This window comes from Kogia breviceps, chromosome 18 (assembly GCF_026419965.1).
Source record: "Kogia breviceps isolate mKogBre1 chromosome 18, mKogBre1 haplotype 1, whole genome shotgun sequence".
Lineage (NCBI taxonomy): Eukaryota > Metazoa > Chordata > Mammalia > Artiodactyla > Physeteridae > Kogia > Kogia breviceps.
In genome coordinates this window covers 10,619,058-10,638,538 of record NC_081327.1, presented here as the reverse complement: position 1 = coordinate 10,638,538, position 19,481 = coordinate 10,619,058, and the positions used below count along the sequence as shown (strand labels likewise).

The window sequence follows — 19,481 nt, the reverse complement described above, 5'->3', positions numbered from 1 at the left end:
TCTGAAAGTTAAGTGGAGAGAAGTGGACTGGGTGGCGGGAGACCTTGACAGAACTGTCATTTCATAGTTAAAGACACAGAGCATCTCTGAGAGCACAGCTTTGGAGTCAAACATACTTGGGGTACTTCCCCTCTCTGGGCCTCACTTTTACTCTTATGTAAAATGGGCTTGAATCACATCCATCTCAAAGGCTGTTGAGGGGATTGGATGAAATCAAAAAGGTAAAAGCAGTCAGCACAGGGCCTGATACACCGTGGATGCTCACTTTAACCCATCTAACATGGACATAGATAGTCCTTCCCTGTTTGTAAAATTGCTTTCCCTTCCCTCACCCTCTTTAGTTGATTTAATGATATTCATTTATTGGGCGCCTACTGTGTGTCCGGCCCAGGATTGGATTTCAATAGGTGACAACTGCCATCAGGGAGAGGGGAAGGGACTCTTCGGAGGTCACTGCCTCAGCCCAAGCAGAGCTAGTGCTGAGCCAGTGCCAGGCAGGACCCAGGCCTTCCGCCTACCAAGGGGTGATAATTCCGGGGGTGGGAACAGGTCCGGGGAGGGGCCTTGTCTCAAGGCACGAGCGGGCCCTGACCTTGAGTCACCTAAGTGGGGGGCAGGGTGGCGGTGCTCAGACATGCAGCCTCGATGCCGAATCTCCTGATAGAGACCTGCTCTTGCCAGAGTGAAACTGGCAGATGCAGGTTAAAGAGGGGCTATTGGGAGTCCCCGTGACCTTGGAGGGCAGAGATTGGAAGGGGTTATGGGGGGAGGCGTTAGAGTTCCTTGATGGGGGAGTCTGAGTGTAATGGGGGAGTCATGATGGACGCCATCAGGAGGTGCACAGTGGAGATGGAGGGGCCTATTGTAATCAGGAAGGAGGTATTGATTTCTAAGATGAGATGAGGGAGTCTTGGTCTTGATCGGGGAAGGAACTTATAGATGGGAGATTTCTGTTGGATGAGGAGGGATTGCAGTCAAGATCATGAGATGGCACACATGGGATGTAGGTCGCCAAAAGAAGTAAGGGGCAGTCTAACAGAGGGGAGTCCAAGTCCGGATCATAAGGGACCTGGGTGCTACTCGGAGCCAGTACGGTCGTGATTGTGGTCCTTTGCCATGGGCAGCTGCTGGGAGCAGTGGTAATGTGGGCGTCTAGGTCGTGATTAGGAGGGGGCTGTAGTCCGTGACGTAAGTAGTTTCAACAGGTCGTGAGGGCAACAAGGACCCTGTAGCTTATGTCACCGGCAGAAGCGACCCAGCAAAATGGTACCAAATCCAGCCCAGACACGGAACCGCTCTCGCTCTGCGCAGGCGCAGTACAGGGCGGCCGGACGTTACGGTTGGGGGCGGGCCCGGAGGGAGGGGCTTGGAAACCTCTCTCTGCGCTTGCGCCTAAGGGGCGTGGCGGTCGCACCTGCGCGAGTTGGGGGAAGGAGGAGGAGCGAGGTGACGCAGGCGTAATAATAGAGAAGGTGCCAGAAAGATCCAAAACAAGTGGCTGCGGCCGTCGCCCAGGAGTCGTGAGGCGCTGGAATTCGGTGAGGATGTGGAGAGGCCTACAAGCTACCGGTGGCGGGTAGACCGGACCACCTGGGTGCTGGGGAGAGGGCGGTACCACCCTTACAGGGCGAAGGGGTCGGATTCGCACAGCGCCACCTGTGTGGAGCTAAGGGCTGCTTTGGTCGGTCCCATTGTAGGGGGCAGAGGGTCACTTTCGGACTGTACCACTTAGGTGGAGCTGTGGGGCTGATCGGACAGTACCTCTGGACGCAGCCAAGGAACATGTCTGGACAGTTGTACCCATAGTCAAAGGGCAGTTGGCGGGGTGCCCCGCGTTGGGCCCCCAGGCTTGTTCGGAACGAGTCACTTAGTCGGGTGGGAGGCTTGTTCGGAACATACCACCTGGGGAGGGGCATTCGGGCTGGGCCTGCTCGACTGGTCGGAGGACAAGCGGGGTCTGGCGTCTCGACCTGTTACTAGGGGGACCTCGGGCGATACCATTCTCTTGCGGGAGAAGGGGGAGGCTAAAACGTCTGGGACGTGAGGGTGGCCCTGCCCGGCGGCACGCGGACGGGGAGACGCACTGGCGGGGGTGAGGTTCGGGTCCCCGCGTCGCTGACCACTACCCCCTCCCCGTTGTGTGTGCTCTAGGCCCTGGTTCTGAGCTTATTCCGCCCCCCTCCCCCGGGTATGGCGCTGTCCGGGTCGACCCCGGCCCCGAGCTGGGAGGAGGATGAGTGCCTGGACTACTACGGGATGCTGTCGCTTCACCGTGTGTTCGAGGTGGTGGGCGGGCAACTGACCGAGTGCGAGTTGGAGCTGCTAGCCTTCCTGCTGGACGAGGTCCCCGGCGCCGCCGGCGGCCTGGCCCGCGCCCGCAGCGGCCTGGAGCTGCTGCTGGAGCTGGAGCGCCGCGGGCAGTGCGACGAGAGCAACCTGCGGCTGCTGGGGCAACTCCTGCGCGTGCTGTCCCGTCACGACTTGCTGCCACACCTGGCGCGCAAGAGGCGCTGGCCAGGTATGGTGGAATGGGAGGGTGACAGACTTCCGGTGGGGAGAGGGCCTTGCTTTCGCTAGGCCTCCACGGTGTCTGATATGGAGAGTGCCATCGCAGTATTTGTCCCATCGCACTCTTTCCTCCTCCCAGGGTATCGATGAGAAACAAGAGGGAAGAGGCATGGCGTTGGGAGGGGTGAGCTTGTGGAATTTGTTTACATCAATAGTGATGTTTGTGGCATCTGTTTACAGAGGGCTTATTTCTTGCCGGGCACAGCAGTAAGCCCTTCTTCATATGTACTATCACCCTGTATCCTCCTGCTAATCCTAAGCGGAAGTCCTGTCCCCGTCCCTACTGTACAGGGAACGCAGTAGGTTGGAGAAGTTAGGCAGATTGCCCACATATAACAGCTGAATCCTGTGTGCCCGGGGAATAGGGAACAGGAGATACAGCTTGACGGGACTGACAAAGTGTTGCATGAGGAACAAACATTTGGGGGGAGTATCAAGACTATAAGACAGAGGAACGATTTACTTTTTTAAAATTCTGTGTATGAAGATGATTTTATTTGATAGATATACTTTTAGATGTGGTTATGGAAGGACTGAAACAAAGTAATGGAGCAGAGAGAGAAAGTAGGGAGTGGAATGCTTCAGAGTGAAAGGAGGCCCCTTTAAGATTCCATAACTAGTCAAGACCTTTCTTGGGCTTCCCCGGTGGTGCAGTGGTTGAGAGTCCGCCTGCCAATGCAGGGGACACGAGTTCGTGCCCCGGTCCGGGAAGATCCCACAGGCCGCGGAGCGGCTGGGCCCGTGAGCCACGGCCGCTGAGCCTGCGCATCCGGAGCCTGTGCTCCGCAACGGGAGAGGCCACAACAGTGAGAAACCCGCGTACCGCAAAAAAAAAGAAAAAAAAAAAAGACCTTTCTGAGAAGGTGGCATTTGAATTGAGGCTGCACTGCTACTCTGGTGCATAGATCTCAGAGTAGGAAATTCCAGGCAGAGGGAAAGACAAGGTTTTAAGTCCCGAGATAGGACTGAGTTTGGCATTATCAGAGGCCAGTGTGGCAGGAGCAGAGGTCAAAGTAAGGGCAGAGAGGTAGGTGAGAAGCCATGTCACAAAGGAGCTTGCAGATGACACAGCTAGAAAGTGGGAGCTAGGATTTAAACCTTGTTGGTTTGTCTCCAGAGTTGGTGCCCTTAATCCTTGTAAGGGAAGTGCTCCTGTAGGACAGCAGTCCTGAGAAGGTGAAGAGCCCCTTGTGTGCATAGACTTTGAGCTTTTGAGTCCTTGGCGGGATTACTAGAGGTGCTGTGGCTAGTTTAGGGAGGGGTTTTGTGAGCTTCCCTGCCCAGGGTAAGCCCATGGGATTTGGGTAACCCGGAGAAAGGCATCCATTGTGCAGAACTGACAGCATTTTTGGAAAAATATGTCTGGAGGTCAGGCTCTGGAAGAGAAGATTTGGGGACCCTGCAGAGGCCTGCTTACTCTTCGGGGCCTCAGGGGGAGCCGGGGGCAGTTGACGGATGGGGGCAGGCAGCATTGCAGGAATCCTGACCATAACTCAGCTTACAGGATAACTGACAGTTGGAGCTGCTGTAGACATGGATTGGGTGGCCCCAGAAGGTGATGAGTCTTTTACCCCGGGAGGCACCGAACAATTATTGGGCCTGCCAATAATTGAGAGGGAGTGGGTATCTGGGCTTTGAGTTCTGGGGAACTTAGGCACCCTGTGGGGCAGGCTTTCTTCTGGGATGGGGGTGAGGGGGTGGGAATTGGAGGCTGGGCCTGGGAGAAGTCGCAGGCTTTGAATACTTCTTTCCATTCTTCTCTCCCCACAGTGTCTCCAGAACGCTCCAGCTATGGCACGTCCAGCTCTTCTTCAAAGAGGAAGGAGGGTGGCTGCCGTCGCAGTCAGCAGTCAAGGAGTTCTTCAAATGCTGAGCAGAGTCAGTGGGAGACAGGTGAGCCCAGCCCTGTGGGTGTGTCAGCAGTCTCTCTCCCTTCCTTCTGAGCCCTGATGAACCTACCCCATCCTGACCCATCAAGGAAGGAGCCCACGGGGTGATTCTGTCTCATTTTTGCTTTGTGTTTGTGTGTGTGTTTGTTGTTGCAAAAGCACGTGTCCAGAAACAACTTACGGAATTGTTTCTTGTGGTTTTATATGTCATTTAAATGGCACCACATCATGGGTGTCATTCTTCACATAGCTGTCTTTGTTGGACATGTTTCTGAGATTTATACATGTTGGGTTTCTAACTGGTTTTGTTTAATTGCCATGGCAATTAATTTATCTACTCTCTTCCCCTCCCCGAAGTTTTTAATCATTCAAACGTATTTTAAATATACCAAGAAGTTGAAAGATTAGTACAGTGAATGTGTTTGTATCTTCCACCTAGACTCAGTAATTTTAACATTTTGCCAGTTTTGCTTTATGTGCGTGTATGTGTAATTCTGTTTTTTTAAAAAAAATATTTATTCGTTTGTTTGTTTTTGGCTGCGACGGTTCTTAGTTTCGGCACTTGGGATTTTTCATTGTAGTGTTTGGGCTTCTCTCTAGTTGCAGCACTTGCAGGCTCAATTGCCCCGTGGCATGTGAGATTTTAGTTCCCCGACCAGGGATCAGACCTGTGTCCCCTGCATTGGAAGGTGGATTCTCGACCACTGGACCACCAGGGAAGTCCCTAATTCTATTTTTTTTGTTTAACTCTTTAATAGTAAATTATAGGCATCAGGACACTTTACCCCTAAATTGGCAGGCATCTCCTGAGAATCAGGAAATTATCTGATACCACTTCAAGACTACTGTCATACCTAAGAAAGGACATAAGTACTAATTCTCTGATATCCTAACGGTCCATTTTCTGATCTTCTCAATATATTGTCTGCACTTTCAGGATCCACTCACACATTCAGTTATTAGTTTCCGTAATCTCTTACTATGGAACCCCCCCCCACCCCGTACCTTTTTCTTTTTTCCCCCATGGCATTGACCAGGCCACTTGTTTTGTACAATGTCCTGATTGTTTCCAGATATGCCTGATAATTTCCTGATGGTATCATTTAACTTATCCACCTGTCCCCTGTAGTTTGGGAATCGGGTTTGGAGAGTTGGTTAGATTCAGGTTACGTGTTTTTGGCTGGAATGCTCCTTGGTTGATGCCATAGTCTTCACATTAGAGCACATCAGGAGGCCTGGTTTTCCTGTTGTGAGTGAGCAAGTTTGATCACTTGGTTAAGATGGTGTCTGCTGTATTTGTCCTTCGTATAGAGATATTTTTTCCCCTTGTGGTTAGTAAATAAACTGTGGGATGACACTTTGGCACATCGTGTTCCCCAACAGCATCCCCAGTGGGTTTAGCAGCCATTGGTGATCTCTGCCTGAACCAGTTATTATACTGGTGTTCATGAAATGATGGTGCTTTTCTGATTCTTTCCTATGTCTATTAGCTGGCATTTTCTCAAGAGGAGTTTTACTTTTCTCTTTCTCTCCATCCCTCCCTCTCTCTTTTTATGTAGTGAGGGGTGTCACCATAGACTCAAGTATTCTTATTTATTTACTGTTATAATCAATTAGATATTCTTCCTGATGTTCAAATTGGCTAGGTCCTGTGTCCTTTTGATGTCTCTCCATCATTCTTTGGGTGCTTCCTGCTTTGTAGGACTGTAAGATGGACTGCAAGGTGTCCTGGATTCACTTGTATTTTTCCTTCCCCAGCCCTGGAATCAGCTGTTTCCCAAAGCTTGGTTTCTCTTAGAGGCAGCGGTATTTAGAGACCAAGATCTGGGTTCTGAGTATGCACATTGTTTTTAGGCGCTTACAGAGAACAGAACTAGAAACTGCTTTTCATAAAAGTTCATATTAGCATTTTCAATTCAAACATAACATTATAAGGATTTTTTTTTTTGGCTGCGCTGCTCGTGGGGATGTTAGTTCCCTGACCAGGGATTGAACCTGTGCCCTCAGCAGTGAAATTGTGGGCTCGTAACCACTGGACCACCAGGGAATTCCCTACAAGGACTTTTTTTTTTTTTTTTTTTTTTTTAAATTTATTTATTTTTGGCTGCGTTGGGTCTTCGTTGCTGCGTGTGGGCTTTCTCTAGTTGCGGCGAGCGGGGGCTATTCTTCGTTGTGGTACGCGGGCTTCTCATTGCAGTGGCTTCTCTTTGTTGTGGAGCCCGTCTCAGGGTGCGTGGGCTTCAGTAGTTGCGGCACACGGACTCAGTAGTCCTACGAGGACTTTTTTGTCTTACACTGAAAATCTTGGTTCTTGATAACATTAAGACATGGACTTATTTTGCTTTATTTTACAACAATAATGAAATAGCTTCAAATTTATAATGTCAGTACCACTGCTGTGTCTACTAAATGAAACATAAGATATTTTTGTGGTTCTAATTGTTTTCAGAGTATATCCTACAGAGTTTACAGTCAGAATGTTCTTCCTAGTTACTTAAGATCCTTCTTTTTCCTGCTGCTTGTTACTGATTTTATATATAGCTAGATCCATTTGTTTCTGTTTGTGTTTAATTTTATGGTTTGTTTCTTTTGTCTGGTTAATTTTTTGAGTATGTTGTAAAACAGTTACATGATTCCAAAGTCAAAACTAAAGTATGTAAAAAAGATGTTCTTAGAAGTATCATTTCCATTGGTGTCTTTCTCCCTCCCAATAGATAATCAATTTCATTCATTTCTAATATAGCCTTACAGTGTTTCATCTTGCAAAAATAGCAAATAATGTATATATTCTTGTTTCCCCTCCTTTTTTATACAAAACATAGCAAACTGTAGATATTTGTTTTTCACTTGCTTTATTTCACTAAGCAATCTATTGTGGAAATTACTCTGTGTACTTTTTGTCAGACATTTACATTGTTTTCAGGTTTATGTGGTTAGGAACTGTAAACAAAGCTCCAGCTACTGTTGTCCTTCCTGTTTCCTCGTGTGAGTAGTCAGAGTTTCTCTGGGGTCACACCTGAGAGTGGGACTGCCAGGTGGTGCGGTGTGCTCATCTGTCCTTCTAGATGATGCTGACTTGTACTTATTGGCCTTCTTATGACCCAGGAAGCAGAGGGGCTCACCCAGGGTCTGATAGCATGGAGTCCAGCCTTGAGCGCTTCCTTGGGCACCCACCTTGGTGCTCCACCCATCATCTGATCTTCAACCTACACCATCTTTCTCTCCTCAGGTTCTCCCCCAACTAAACGGCAGCGGCGGAGTCGGGGCCGTCCGAGTGGTGGTGCCAGACGGCGGCAGAGAGGGAGTCCAGCCACCCCCCAGCAGCAGCAGGAGCCAGCCGGGCCTACCTCAGAAGGCAAAGTGACCTGTGGTAGGTGTCTGTGCGTGCCTTGGGAATGCATGTGCAGTGCCTGTTGCAGCCAGTAGAGCTGAAGGGTGGGAGAAGTGGGCCCTCACCTGGGTTGTGACACCCGGTGGGTGGGCAGCAGCTCCATGCATCTGTCAGCACAGTGTGGAGTTCCTGTCTTTTCTGTCGCCTACTCGCTTGTCTACATCCCGCCCGTGGTTGAAGGTTTGTGCTGTGTGCCGCCTCCTCCAGGAAGCCTTTCCTGACAGTCCCCTGTCCTCAGTGTCATTTTTTGTTGGAGGAGTCAGGCAGGGGCTGAGCAGCTGGGCCTGGCAGGCCTCAGAGCAGATGGGAGTTAGATTTTATTCTATGAGTCAAGTGCTTTCCAGGCGTTTTTAGCAGGGGAGCGAAGTGATCTGATACCAGTTTTTAAAGGAACTCCGATTTCATCTGGAATATCAGTTAATAAATGAGTTACAATTTGCGAAGTGCTTAGAACAGTGCTGGACATGTAACACATGCTCTGTAGGTGCACATGAAATAAATCCAACAAAGTGGAAGCAGGGAAATGAGTGGAGGGGCTTCACAGTTCAACAAGGATGAGGCAGAGGTCTGGCCTGGGGTAGTGGCGTTGGAGAGGGTGAGAAGGAGGTGGACTTAAGGAAATAAACATTGTGGATATAGGGTTGACTGTCTTTGCAGACAAGTGGATTGAGTGGGTTAGGGGACTGTGCTCTGCAGACTCATGCAGACCTTGCCCTTGAGAAATTCTCACTGGTCCTGAGGGGAGGACACAGGCACGGGTAGGGCGCACGCTCTCTCACACTCCCACACGCCCCTCTGGTACCTCCTCCTCTGAGTTGGGCAAGGCTCTGGTCACAGAGGGTATCAGCTGGTGAGAGGCTCAGGCTGGGTGGGTGGGGGTGGAATTATAGGAGGGAAGGTTGAAGGGCAGGTGGTGGCAGCTCTGCACCCCCCAGGAGACCTTGGCCTCGGGGCGCTTCCTTCTGCCATCTGCAGAGCCTCCAGCCCCCAGAGCGCATGAGCCTGCCTCCTCCTGGTGCCCATTGCGGCCCCCCAGGCCCTGGTGGTCCTAGCCGCTCCCTAGATGAGGCTGTAGACACCTGTGCTGGCTGCTTTCAGGAGGAACAGGCCAGTGGAGCCAGCCTGAGTCCTCAGACAGCCGCACTTGAGGGGGTGGCTGTTTGGTCGTGACTCTCCCCAGAGTCAGGAGTTAGTTACCAGAGCCACCCACTGGCTGGGTGGCCTAGAGAGTCACTGCCTCTGTAGGGAGCAGGCCAGGCTGAGGCCGGCAAGGGGTCTTGCTGCTGGAGGCCTCCCATCTCTTCTCTGAGGGTGGGGAGGTTGTGAACCTGGGTGTGGCTGTCTCTTGCTGTGGGGCATGGCTGCGCAGTTCTGACTGCTGACTCACCCAGCAGGGTGGGGCTGGAGTGAGGCTTTCCCTAGTAGGGCCTGGTTTTTTGCCCTGAAAATGGAGATGGCCTAGTCCCAGGGGTGGAAGGAGGTCCCTCCAGACCTGAGTGAGGAACGTGTCTGCCATTCTTGCCTCCTCCTCACCTGTGATAGCTGTGGGGGTTGACCCCCAGGCGGCTGCCTTCCACTGACAGATAGAACCAGACTGAACTCCGGAGGTCCCAAGAGTGTGAGGAAGGGGCCATGGGCGATCCTGGGCTCAGACACAGGACCTCTGAGTTTCCACATCGCTCCCAGGGCCGTCCACTGCGCTCTGTGCTGAGCGTGCTCCTCACCTGACCTTGAATTCTCAAGACGGCCCTTGAGGTAGGGATGCCGTCCCCCATTGTGCAGAGTGGCAGGGCTGGGCTGAAGCTCGGGTTTGCTCATTTGGTTGTTCCACGTGTGTTTATAGAGCATTGACTCCCTGCTTGCATCCCACAGAAGGGACTGGAGGCCCCTGCCCCCATGGAGCTTGTGTTCTGGTGGGAGGAGAAGGCTAAGGGAAGGAAGAGAAACTTCAGGTGTCAGCTGTGAAGAGAAACAAGCAGGGGGAGGGGGTGGAGAATGATGGAAAATGCAGTTCTAGGTGGATTTTCAAGGTAGGGTGGTCTAGGAAGGCCTCTCAGAAGACAGGAAGAGAGGTAGGAGTGTGTGGATGGCTAGGCAGGGTGTTGCAGATTGAGGGGACAGCCGGAGCAGAGGCCTGTGTGGGGACATGGCAGTGGTGGTGCTGGGATGGAGAGGAAGCCGGCAGGGCTGGAGCAGAGGGAGTGCGGGGAGGCTGCCAGGGGGTGAGGGCAGGAGAGGTGACCAGGGGCCCATCCTGCAGAGCCTGGGAGCCACAGGCCAGGCTTTGCTCTTTTTTAAATGATGGAAAGCAGTTGGAGGACTTGAATGACAGGCTGAGCTTTGCTTTTTTTCCCTTCAGTGTTTCTTATGGAGAAGAAATAGAAGCAGACAGATTAGCATAATGAATCCTGGCTCCCCGGCACCCAACCTCAGCAGTTCTCAGGTCGTGGCTGATCTTGTTTCATTAGCCACGTTATTTTGGAGTCAGTTCCAGGTGTCCTTTTATTTCACTGGTAGATTTTTCACTGTGTATTTCTAGAAGATAAGAATTGGGGAGTTCCCTGACGGTCCAGTGGTTAGGACTTGGACTTGGCACTTTCACTGCCATGGTCCGAGTTCAGTCCCTGTTCGGGAAACTAAGATCCTGCAACCTGCGCAGCACCCCTGCAAAAAAAAGAATAAGAATTTTTTTTTTTTTTTTTTCCCTGCGGTACGCGGGCCTCTCACTATTGTGGCCTCTCCCGCTGCGGAGCACAGGCTCCAGACACACAGGCTCAGTGGCCATGGCTCACGGGCCCAGCCTCTCCGCGGCATGTGGGATCCTCCCAGACCGGGGCACGAACCCGCGTCCCCTGCATCGGCAGGCGGACTCTCAACCACTGCGCCACCAGGGAAGCCCAAGGATTCTTAAAAAAAAAAAAAAAAAAAAAAACACACCAAAAAAATAACAATAACTTCTTACTCTCATGTGTCTGTTCAGTGCTTAAATTTCTAAATCTTATAAATATTGGCTCTCTTAAGTCTCTCCTAATTTATAGGGCTCCCCCACCACCCTTGCATTGTATTTGTTGAAAGTAGTTGTCCCATAGTGTTACCCAGAGACTGGGTTTTGCGGATTGCATTCTGTGGTAGGATTGACTGAACATGTTCCCTTGTCGTCTGTATTTCCTGAAAATTGGTAGTTTGGCCTGGAGAGGCTTGATCAGATTCTGGTTTGATGGGTTTTTTTTTTTTTTTTTTTTCTTATTTTGGCCACGCTGGATCTTAGTTTCCTGACCTGGGATCGAACCCCCGCCTTTGGCAACGAAAGTGCAGCATCCTAACCTCTGGACTGCCAGGAAATGCCCTTTTTTAAAAAAAAAAAATAATTTTAATTAATTAATTAATTTTGGGGGCTGCATTGGGTCTTCGTTACTGCATGTGGGCTTCTCACTGCGGTGACTTCTCCTGTTGCAGAGCATGGGCGCTAGGCGTATGGGCTTCAGTAGTTGTAGCTCCAGGGCTCTAGAGCACAGGCTCAGTAGTTGTGGCACACGGGCTTAGTAGCTCCGCGGCATGTGGGATCTTCCTGGACAAGGGATTGAACCTGTGTCCCCTGCATTGACAGGCATATTCTTAACCACTGCGCCACCAGGGAAGCCCCTCTTCTGTTTTTTTTCAAGCTCGCCTCCTAGGTGGTATTGTGCTCTTCCTTTAGGAAGCAGGCAGAGGCTGCTTGTCTCTTACTGCCCTTGGTGGCAGCAGCTGCTCACTGCCTCCATCCATTAGTTCAGGAAAGGTTGAAGGACTTTACAGTGACACCGTGACTCTGGCTGTGCCTTGGGGAAAAGAGTGGAGCAGAAGAGGGGCCCGGCTCTTGTCCAGAGGAGGTGCTGGTATTGGTGTGGCATTGGAGGGCAGTCTGTCCCTTAGAGCTTACTGGCTGATTCTCTCTACTGGGCACAGGTCCTCTGTGTCCCCAGCCTTTCCTATTAGTAACTCCCGGAGGGGAGACCTGAGTGAGAGAGTCATCCCTGGCCTCCAACCACACCCAGCACAGGGTCTGGCACGGAAGTCTGCTCACCTGGGCCTGTCCGTCATACCTTTCTTGATCCCCCACTGGAAAGCCTCTCCCATTTCCCTCTGTGGCCCATTCTGTCCCAGAAGAGAGACTGATGAGGTGTCGGGTAGAGGGACAAGAGTGTTGGGGGGCTTCCCTGGTGGTGCAGTGGTTAAGAAACCACCTGCCAATGCAGGGGACACGGGTTTGAGCCCTGGTCCGGGAAGATCCCACATGCTGCGAGTAACTAAGCCTGGGCACCACAACTACTGAGCCTGTGCTCTGGAGCCCACGTGTCACAACTACTGAAGCCCACGTGTGCCTAGAGCCCATGCTCCGCAACAAGAGAAGCCACCGCAATGAGAAGCCCACGCACCACAACGAAGAGTAGCCCCTGTTCTCTGCAACTAGAGAAAGCCCGTGCGCAGCAAGGAGGGCCTAACGCAGCCAAAAATAAATAAATAAATACATAAATAAATATTTTAAAAAAGAAAAGTGTTGGGGCCCACCTGAGTGCAGGAACCGGGAGCAGCTCTCCTCCCGGCGCCCCACCCTCCACCCTGGGGGCAGGGAGCATCTCCCTACCATTGGAGAGGGACTGTTGACAAATGCTTGGTGTGTTCCTGGCCGAGGAAACTATTCAGCCACCTTCAGCCTTCCCTGAGTGCTGCCCTGGCTCTTTTTCTAACCTCCCTGCTGCTTCTGCAGAGCAGCTGGAGTTGTCTTGGTATCCTGAGGCCACTTCCTTTCTGCTGCACTCAGAGGAGTGCCAGACACTGGTCTCAGCCCTTTACCTGCATCCAGCCGTGTAATCCTCACAGTGACCCCATGAGAACAGGTACTGGGGTGAGGTGGTTTTATGGAGGAGGCCACCGAGCTGCAGAGAGGTGTGGTCAGCTCAGGAGGCCCCAGACTCCCTGCCCCAGCCTGCCAGGGCGTGGTCAGCCCCGTGCCTCCAGTTGTCCCCTTGTACCCTTTTCCACCATGCTGGCCCCCAGCCTGTGAATGCCCCAAGTGCATTTTTTGCCTCTGGACTTTCACACACACTGATCTCTTCTGGGAAAGTCGCTCTTCTCTTTTCACTGCTTTCCTGTCTCGACTTACTTGTTCTCTTTCACATTTTACTTCCAGTGTCATTTCCTGGAGAGGTCCTCTCTGATTGTTTCAATCTAAATCGTTCTCTATAATTTCCTCTCCTGACCCTTGGAATGTCTTTTAATTATGGACTTATGTGTATGGTTGTATGAGAGGCAGCAAACAGGATAGGGATAGTTAAAAGAGCTTGGGCTCTGGAGCCAGGCATCTCGGTTGGAATTCCAGCTCTGCCGTTTCCTGCCTGTGTGGCCTTGGGCAGGCGACTCACCCTCTGTGCCTTAGTTTCCTCATCTACAAAAAGGGGACAATAGCACTGCCTTATACGGTTGCAGGCATGATCAAAAAGGTCAATAGATGTGAAATGTGTGAAGGTAGTGCAGTAAGTACTATATAAGTGTTACCTACGGTTAAGTTACTTTGGCGAGGAACAGAGAGAGCTTGTGCGTGATGCCGGTGATTCAGGGCCGGCTGGAGCGGTGGCTCCGATGACACACAGCTCTCCTTTTCTCCGGTGGGGCGTCCCTGTCCTCCCCTTCTGTGTACTGTCCTCTTGTGTTCCAGACCGGAGGTTGGGCCATGTCTTCAGCTGTATTGGGGATAATGAAAGTGCTGTGAGGACTCAGGGGTTAAGACAGAGAAGGCACCTGGGTAGGGTCTGGCCTGTACAAAGTGCTCCTTGACTGGGGCTTACATGTCTTCCAGTCCCACTTGTGGTGGGGCGCTCGTGTCTCCCCACCGTCCCTGGCACTTAGTAAATGTCTGTTGAATGGAAGGATGAATGGGGCACATGAGGGTTCCCCCGATCCTGTCCTCCTTCCACCCCCACCATGCCCGGTGGGCTCTGGGTGAATAGACAGTTTCCACCGCAGGTCTAGTAGCAGTCTGTGCTGAGGAGAAAGGCCATCTGGGAGGGGATTCACTTGGGCAGGCCACAGGTCCTGTGAGCCGGGCCTTGGTGGGTGATGGGCATTCTGGGCAGAAGAGGTGGACAGGTCATTTTGTGAGTAAGGCTTGTACTGGGACCACTTCCCTTGTGACTGGAGGGCAGAGTATGGGAGGATGTAGCTGGGATTGAAGGAGGAGGGGAGGGGAGGGGAGGTTGGCTCAGGGGCCCAGGTGAGAGAGGGCGAGGCCTAGGCAGGGGCTGTGGCGGTAGAGAGGTGAGTGTTGAAATCCCAGTTCCTGTTTTGAGGTGCCTTTGGCGTCCAGGCCCTGGGTCTTCAGATGCTTCATGAGTTGCCTAATTTAATCCTCATGACCCCATCGTGCAGCAGGGACCTCTTGTTTGTCTGTTTGTTTTTCAGATGGGGAAACTGAGGCTCAGAGAGGTGAGGTCACATGCCCAAGGCCCCACAGCTAGAGAGTGGCGGAGCCGGGACTCGCCTCAAGGTCTGTCGCTCTCCGCCACCAGGCTCTGTGCCTCTGCCACTGAGCAGCCCCGTGTGGCCTTGGACAGGTGCTGCTCCTCCCAGTCCCCTGCTTCCCAGCCCACGCTCTGGGGGGCGTGGTTAGACACTCACAGGAGTCCAGGATGTGGGCCCAGAGGTCTTATCTGATCCTTAGGATAGAGGGAGCCAGGTCTGAGTGTTATGGGAAGTCCTGGGGGCTAAGGCCAGGTAGGTTTTCCTGGGCCTCAAGCAGAGAGGGTGAGCTTCCCCTCAAGGCAGAAAAAGGAAGCATTTGGGGTTTGGGGTGGGAGGAGGAAGTGGGTGGTGCTGAGAAGTCACCTGGGGAAGCAGGGACCTGCTTTCTACTTTCTGCTCTGTGGTGACACAGTCTGTGAAAGGTGAAAGGAGTCAGGGGTATGACACTTGCCCTCCCAGAGCTTCAGTTACCTCATCTGTCAAATGGGTTTATTGTGGCCCCTGCCCCACAGGGCTGATCAGGCTGAATCTCCAAGGGCAAAGCGTTTGGCACATCAGAGCTGCTGGTGGCTGCCATTTTTTAGCGCCCATTGGTGGACCATCATCTGAACAGGCTTTCCAGTAGGGATTGTCCCCTGGTTTAGGCAGGAACCTGGGCTCAGAGAGGTGGTGACTTGTCCTAGGTCATATGGCTAGCGCCTGAAGGCTCCTGGATTAGAATCAGCTCCACTGACCTGAAGCTGCTCTGTGGGGCATGGGAGGGTCAATGTCCTCTGTCATGCCTTGCTACTCCCTGGCTGTGCGACCTTGGGCAAATCATTTCTCCTTGCCTCCATTTCCTCATCTGTAAGTTGGGGTGACAATAGGGCCTGCCTCACAGGGTCGTTTGTGAATTAAATGAGTTCATGTGATTCTACTGCTTGTCATTTCCAGCTTATAAGCAGATCGTCAGGATAGCCTGTGTTGTGAGTGGAGAGGAAGTTGTTAGTAGCCCAATTCACAGGTGGGAATTCAGTAATCCCACAGGGGGGTGATATGCCTGAGGTCACATTTACAGGGATAGCCATGGAGGTTCCATGTCCTATCCCCTGCACAGAAGTGCCACCACATTTGGGTGGATGTAGGCAGAGTTATAAGTGACAAACACAACTCAGACTGGTTTAAGCAAAAAGGAACTTGATTATAGCTGAAGATCCAGGTGCTCCAGGCACACGTGATGAACCTCAGGAGTCTTTTTCTCTCTATCCTTGGCCTTGTGTAGGTTTCATTCTCTCCCCTCCTGGTGGCAAAACGGCCCCCAGCAGCTATGGGCTTAACAGCTCACCTTCTTGGCAGCCTCTGTGGAAAGAGAGCTCCTGCTTGCAGTAGAGCCAGCCCAGTTCCAGCCTTGAGTCTCCTGGGCCTGGTGCTTGCTTGGTGGTCGGGGGGCTGAGGATATGACTGGTTCCACATGAATCTCTCTGTTCAAGGACGCAAGAGGGGTAAAGCTGCTTACCTAAAAGCAAGTCCATTCATTCGTGCATTGGTTCTTTCACAAATGTGTATTGAGTACCTACTGTATGTCATGGGGCTACACTAGTGAACAAGACAGACAAAAATCCCTTCCCTCAGGGAGCTCACAATGGGGGGAGACAGGTGATAAGCCTGACGGTAAGGGAGAGCTTAGAGTAGGTTAGAAGGTGATAAATGCCTTGGGAAGAAATGGAGCAAGGAAAGGGGAACTGGGAACCCTGGGCCAGGTGGTGGTGGTAAACAGGGTGGTCGAGGTAGGCTCACTGGGGAGGTGGCCTCTGAGCAAAGGCCTGTAGGAAGTGAGGGAGTAAGTCCCGTGGGCGCTGCGGAGAGAACACCCTGGGCTGAAGGAAAGGCAGGGCCAGGCGGAACCTGCCTGTTGGTGGGGGAGCAGCGAGGAGGTGGTGAGGCTGGAGTGGGGCACGTGAGGGGAAGAGCAAGGCCACCAGGTCAGGAGGTAACAGGTCAGACCACAAGAGAGAAGCCGAGTGAGGGTGTCACCCGTACTTGGGTGTGGTTACCAGAAGGGGGAAGGATGTGGGGCTGGTGCAGGGCAACCCACAGTGCGGGGCAGAGGAGGAGGCTGGAGGGAGCGAGGCGGGGTGGCGGTCCCCCTCTTCCCCCTGGCCCCCCTGCGCCTTGTGTCGGGTGTCGGCCCCTCCCTGACCAGTCCCTCCTTCTCCGCAGACATCCGGCTCAGGGTGCGAGCAGAGTACTGCGAGCATGGGCCGGCCTTGGAGCAGGGCGTGGCATCCCGGCGGCCCCAGGCCCTGGCACGGCAGCTGGACGTGTTTGGGCAGGCCACGGCGGTGCTGCGCTCACGGGACCTGGGCTCTGTGGTCTGTGACATCAAGTTCTCAGAGCTCTCCTATCTGGACGCCTTCTGGGGTGACTACCTGAGTGGTGCCCTGCTGCAGGCCCTGCGGGGCGTGTTCCTGACTGAGGCTCTGCGTGAAGCCGTGGGCCGGGAGGCTGTCCGCCTGCTGGTCAGTGTGGACGAGGCCGATTACGAGGCTGGCCGGCGCCGCCTGCTGCTGATGGAGGAGGAGGGGGGAAGGCGCCTGCCTGAGGCCTCCTGATCCTGGATCTGGCAGGACTGACCCCACCTCCTAGCCTCTGGGCCACCTTCTCCCCTGGAGGATGTCGACCATCTCTACTCCTAGAGGACTGTCACTCCACTAGCTCTGAGGACTGTGACAGCCAGGCCCCTTGATAGACCCTCCCACAGGATGTGGGCTTTGAGGCCTAAACCACTTCCAGCTGAGTTTCCTTTCCAACTCCCCCACCCCCCGCCCCGCCACCCCCCACCCCACCCCCCGCCCATTAGGTGCGTTCCCTCAGCTTCAGGAGGCCAGGGGCTCAGGCCTGCAGATCCGAAAGGAAGGGAGGCATAGCCACACACCAAAGGCCCCTTGCACATCGTATTCCTGACCCTGGGCTGTGTGCGTGCACACACGCTGCCCCCTCTGAAATCTCTCCTGGGCTCCTGCCCTGGCCTGTTCCACTTACTGCTTTGGCCTAAGGGCTTCTCTTCTCAGGATCTCTGATTATACCGCCCCCCAACCCTGAGCTTCAGCCACACCAGTGGACACTGGAGCTGGGGTGCATCTGGGGCCTGCTCACCTTGCCTGCACATCCCTATAGCCAGCCGGGCTCTGCCCAGCTTCCACACACAGACCTGGCTCTCCCCCTTCTCCTGCTTCCTGAATCTGGACACAGATTTGCACATGGATCTGCACCGAGTGTCACACATGTGTTGCAGCGACATCAGACCAAGTGTGCTGTTTCCCAGGAGGCCAGGACCAGGAACCAACTTCTTTCTCAGAAAGGAAAGGCAAAGGCTTGGGGCTGATTGGAAAGGCCTTTTACGAGTGACACCAATAAAACTGCCCTGGATAGGGCATAGGTGGGCATCAAGGCTGTACTCTTTCTTTATGGGCTGGAGGAAGGAGCTGATTAGAGCCTGGTCCCAGTACCAATCCTGGAGTTCCTCGCCTGGTATCTGGCTGGAGGGTGGGCAGGATGCTGGACCATCATGTGCCGGCTGCTGCCACGGGCTTGCCCTCCTTTTGGCTTCAGTTTCCTCATCTGTTGAAAGAGGAAATACTGCCTTGGAGTCATAGACTCTCCCAACCTCATTCACACATGTTTTGCTCCTGTATGTTCTTGGGAGTGCTGGTATTTTTTAACTAGTTCGCTGAGATGGGCCAGCTGTCTGTCTCCAAGGCCGACAGAGCCCAAAGGTTTGGAAACCAAATGGATCAGCAGCCAGTGCTCTCTGCCTAGAACCCCTCTCCAGGTGGCTCTTCACCCCTCACAGCTTCTGGGCAGTTACTTATCTTAAATCTGGATCTGTTTCTCCTGAGGCCAAATGCTACTTCCTGCTGCCCCGTGGCTACAGCTGAGGTTGTGGCTTCTTGCTCTTTCCCTACTCCTTGTTTTAAGAGTGTAGGAGCTCAAGATTCTTACACAATACTGGGGGCTTTCTTTCCTGGGTGAGAAGGGGACCTGGGCTGGGAGTTGGGGAGGGGGAGGGCAGGGATTCCCAACTGCTGGCTTTTCTTGGGGGAAAGGATGCAGCTATCCACACCTGGGAACCTGTCCTGGACCCCTGACCTGTGTTGATATACAGGGATACAGTGCCAAGTATAGGAGTTGAATCCTGCCCAGGAGTCAAGACCTGATCCATCTAGTTGCTGTGTGATCCCAGACTGTCTCCATTTACCTTCTCTGGGAGGGAGGTAATGTCTGCTGGGCACCTAGATAAGATCTATTTAATCCCTAGCCAGCTGTGTGAAGTAGGGATTTTGGAAGTGACTTGCCTCAGGAGTAGAGAAGCACTGAGATGGAAAACAGCTCTCTGCAGGTGGATGCCGTCAGGTTGGGAAGGCAGGTGGGGGCTTCCACCTGCTTTCTCCTTCCCTCAACTAGGGGAGTCTCCTTGGCTGGTATGGGACATAGGCTTTCTTTTCACCACCTGTCAACATTTGGGGCCTTCCTCTACCTGGGGCTTCCCGTGCTTGTGGGGTGGGAGTTGCTGCTTGTCCTCACCTACCCTGAGCTAAACTTAAGCGTCCGCCTCTCAGGCCCTGGGGCGTCTCCCCACCAACTTCCATGTTGCGAATGGTGGGCCCAGCCTCTTTAGCGGACAAGATTCAGGCCCTGGCCCTCCCCGCACCTCCACTCCCATCCCCGCTTCAGTTCCTTGCTGAAGCCCCCGCCCCCTGCCTCAGCCCTGCCCTATCCCGTAGGCCCTCCCTCCTACAAGCCACGCCCCATGCCTTAGGCCCCGCCCGCTCCACCCTTTTCAGCCGGGGTCGGGGGTGAGTCTTTCGTGGCAAGTGCATGCCGAAAGTAAGGGAGCTTAACCTTGAGGCCGCGGGAACCGGAGGCCGCGGGAGCCTGCGCGGGCGCAGTGTGTGCCAAGAGTCGGCGGTGGCGGGAACCTCGAGGTAGTGTCTTGCGCTTCCAGAACCTCCCTGAGCGCATGCGCTAGGGAGCTCGCCTGGGCTTGCCAGAGCCCATGTTGGGTGACAGAGTCCTGAGGAGGCCTATTAAGTGGGTCAGACGCAGGCTAAGAGGACAACTCAAGGAGATCAGAGAGCTTCAGAAGTCGAGAAAGA

General features: G+C 53.3%; 1 protein-coding gene across 1 annotated transcript; it reads left to right on the top strand.

Moving 5' to 3' along the window:
* The first annotated feature begins 1,397 nt into the window (after positions 1-1,397).
* Positions 1,398-17,771, top strand: DEDD2 (death effector domain containing 2). The gene is made up of 5 exons (XM_059045332.2): positions 1,398-1,538; positions 2,152-2,518; positions 4,339-4,461; positions 7,687-7,827; positions 16,546-17,771. The coding sequence occupies exons 2-5, from the start codon at positions 2,191-2,193 to the stop codon at positions 16,935-16,937; spliced, it is 984 nt and encodes a 327-aa protein (XP_058901315.1). The 5' UTR covers positions 1,398-1,538; positions 2,152-2,190; the 3' UTR covers positions 16,938-17,771.
* The last annotated feature ends 1,710 nt before the right edge of the window (positions 17,772-19,481 follow it).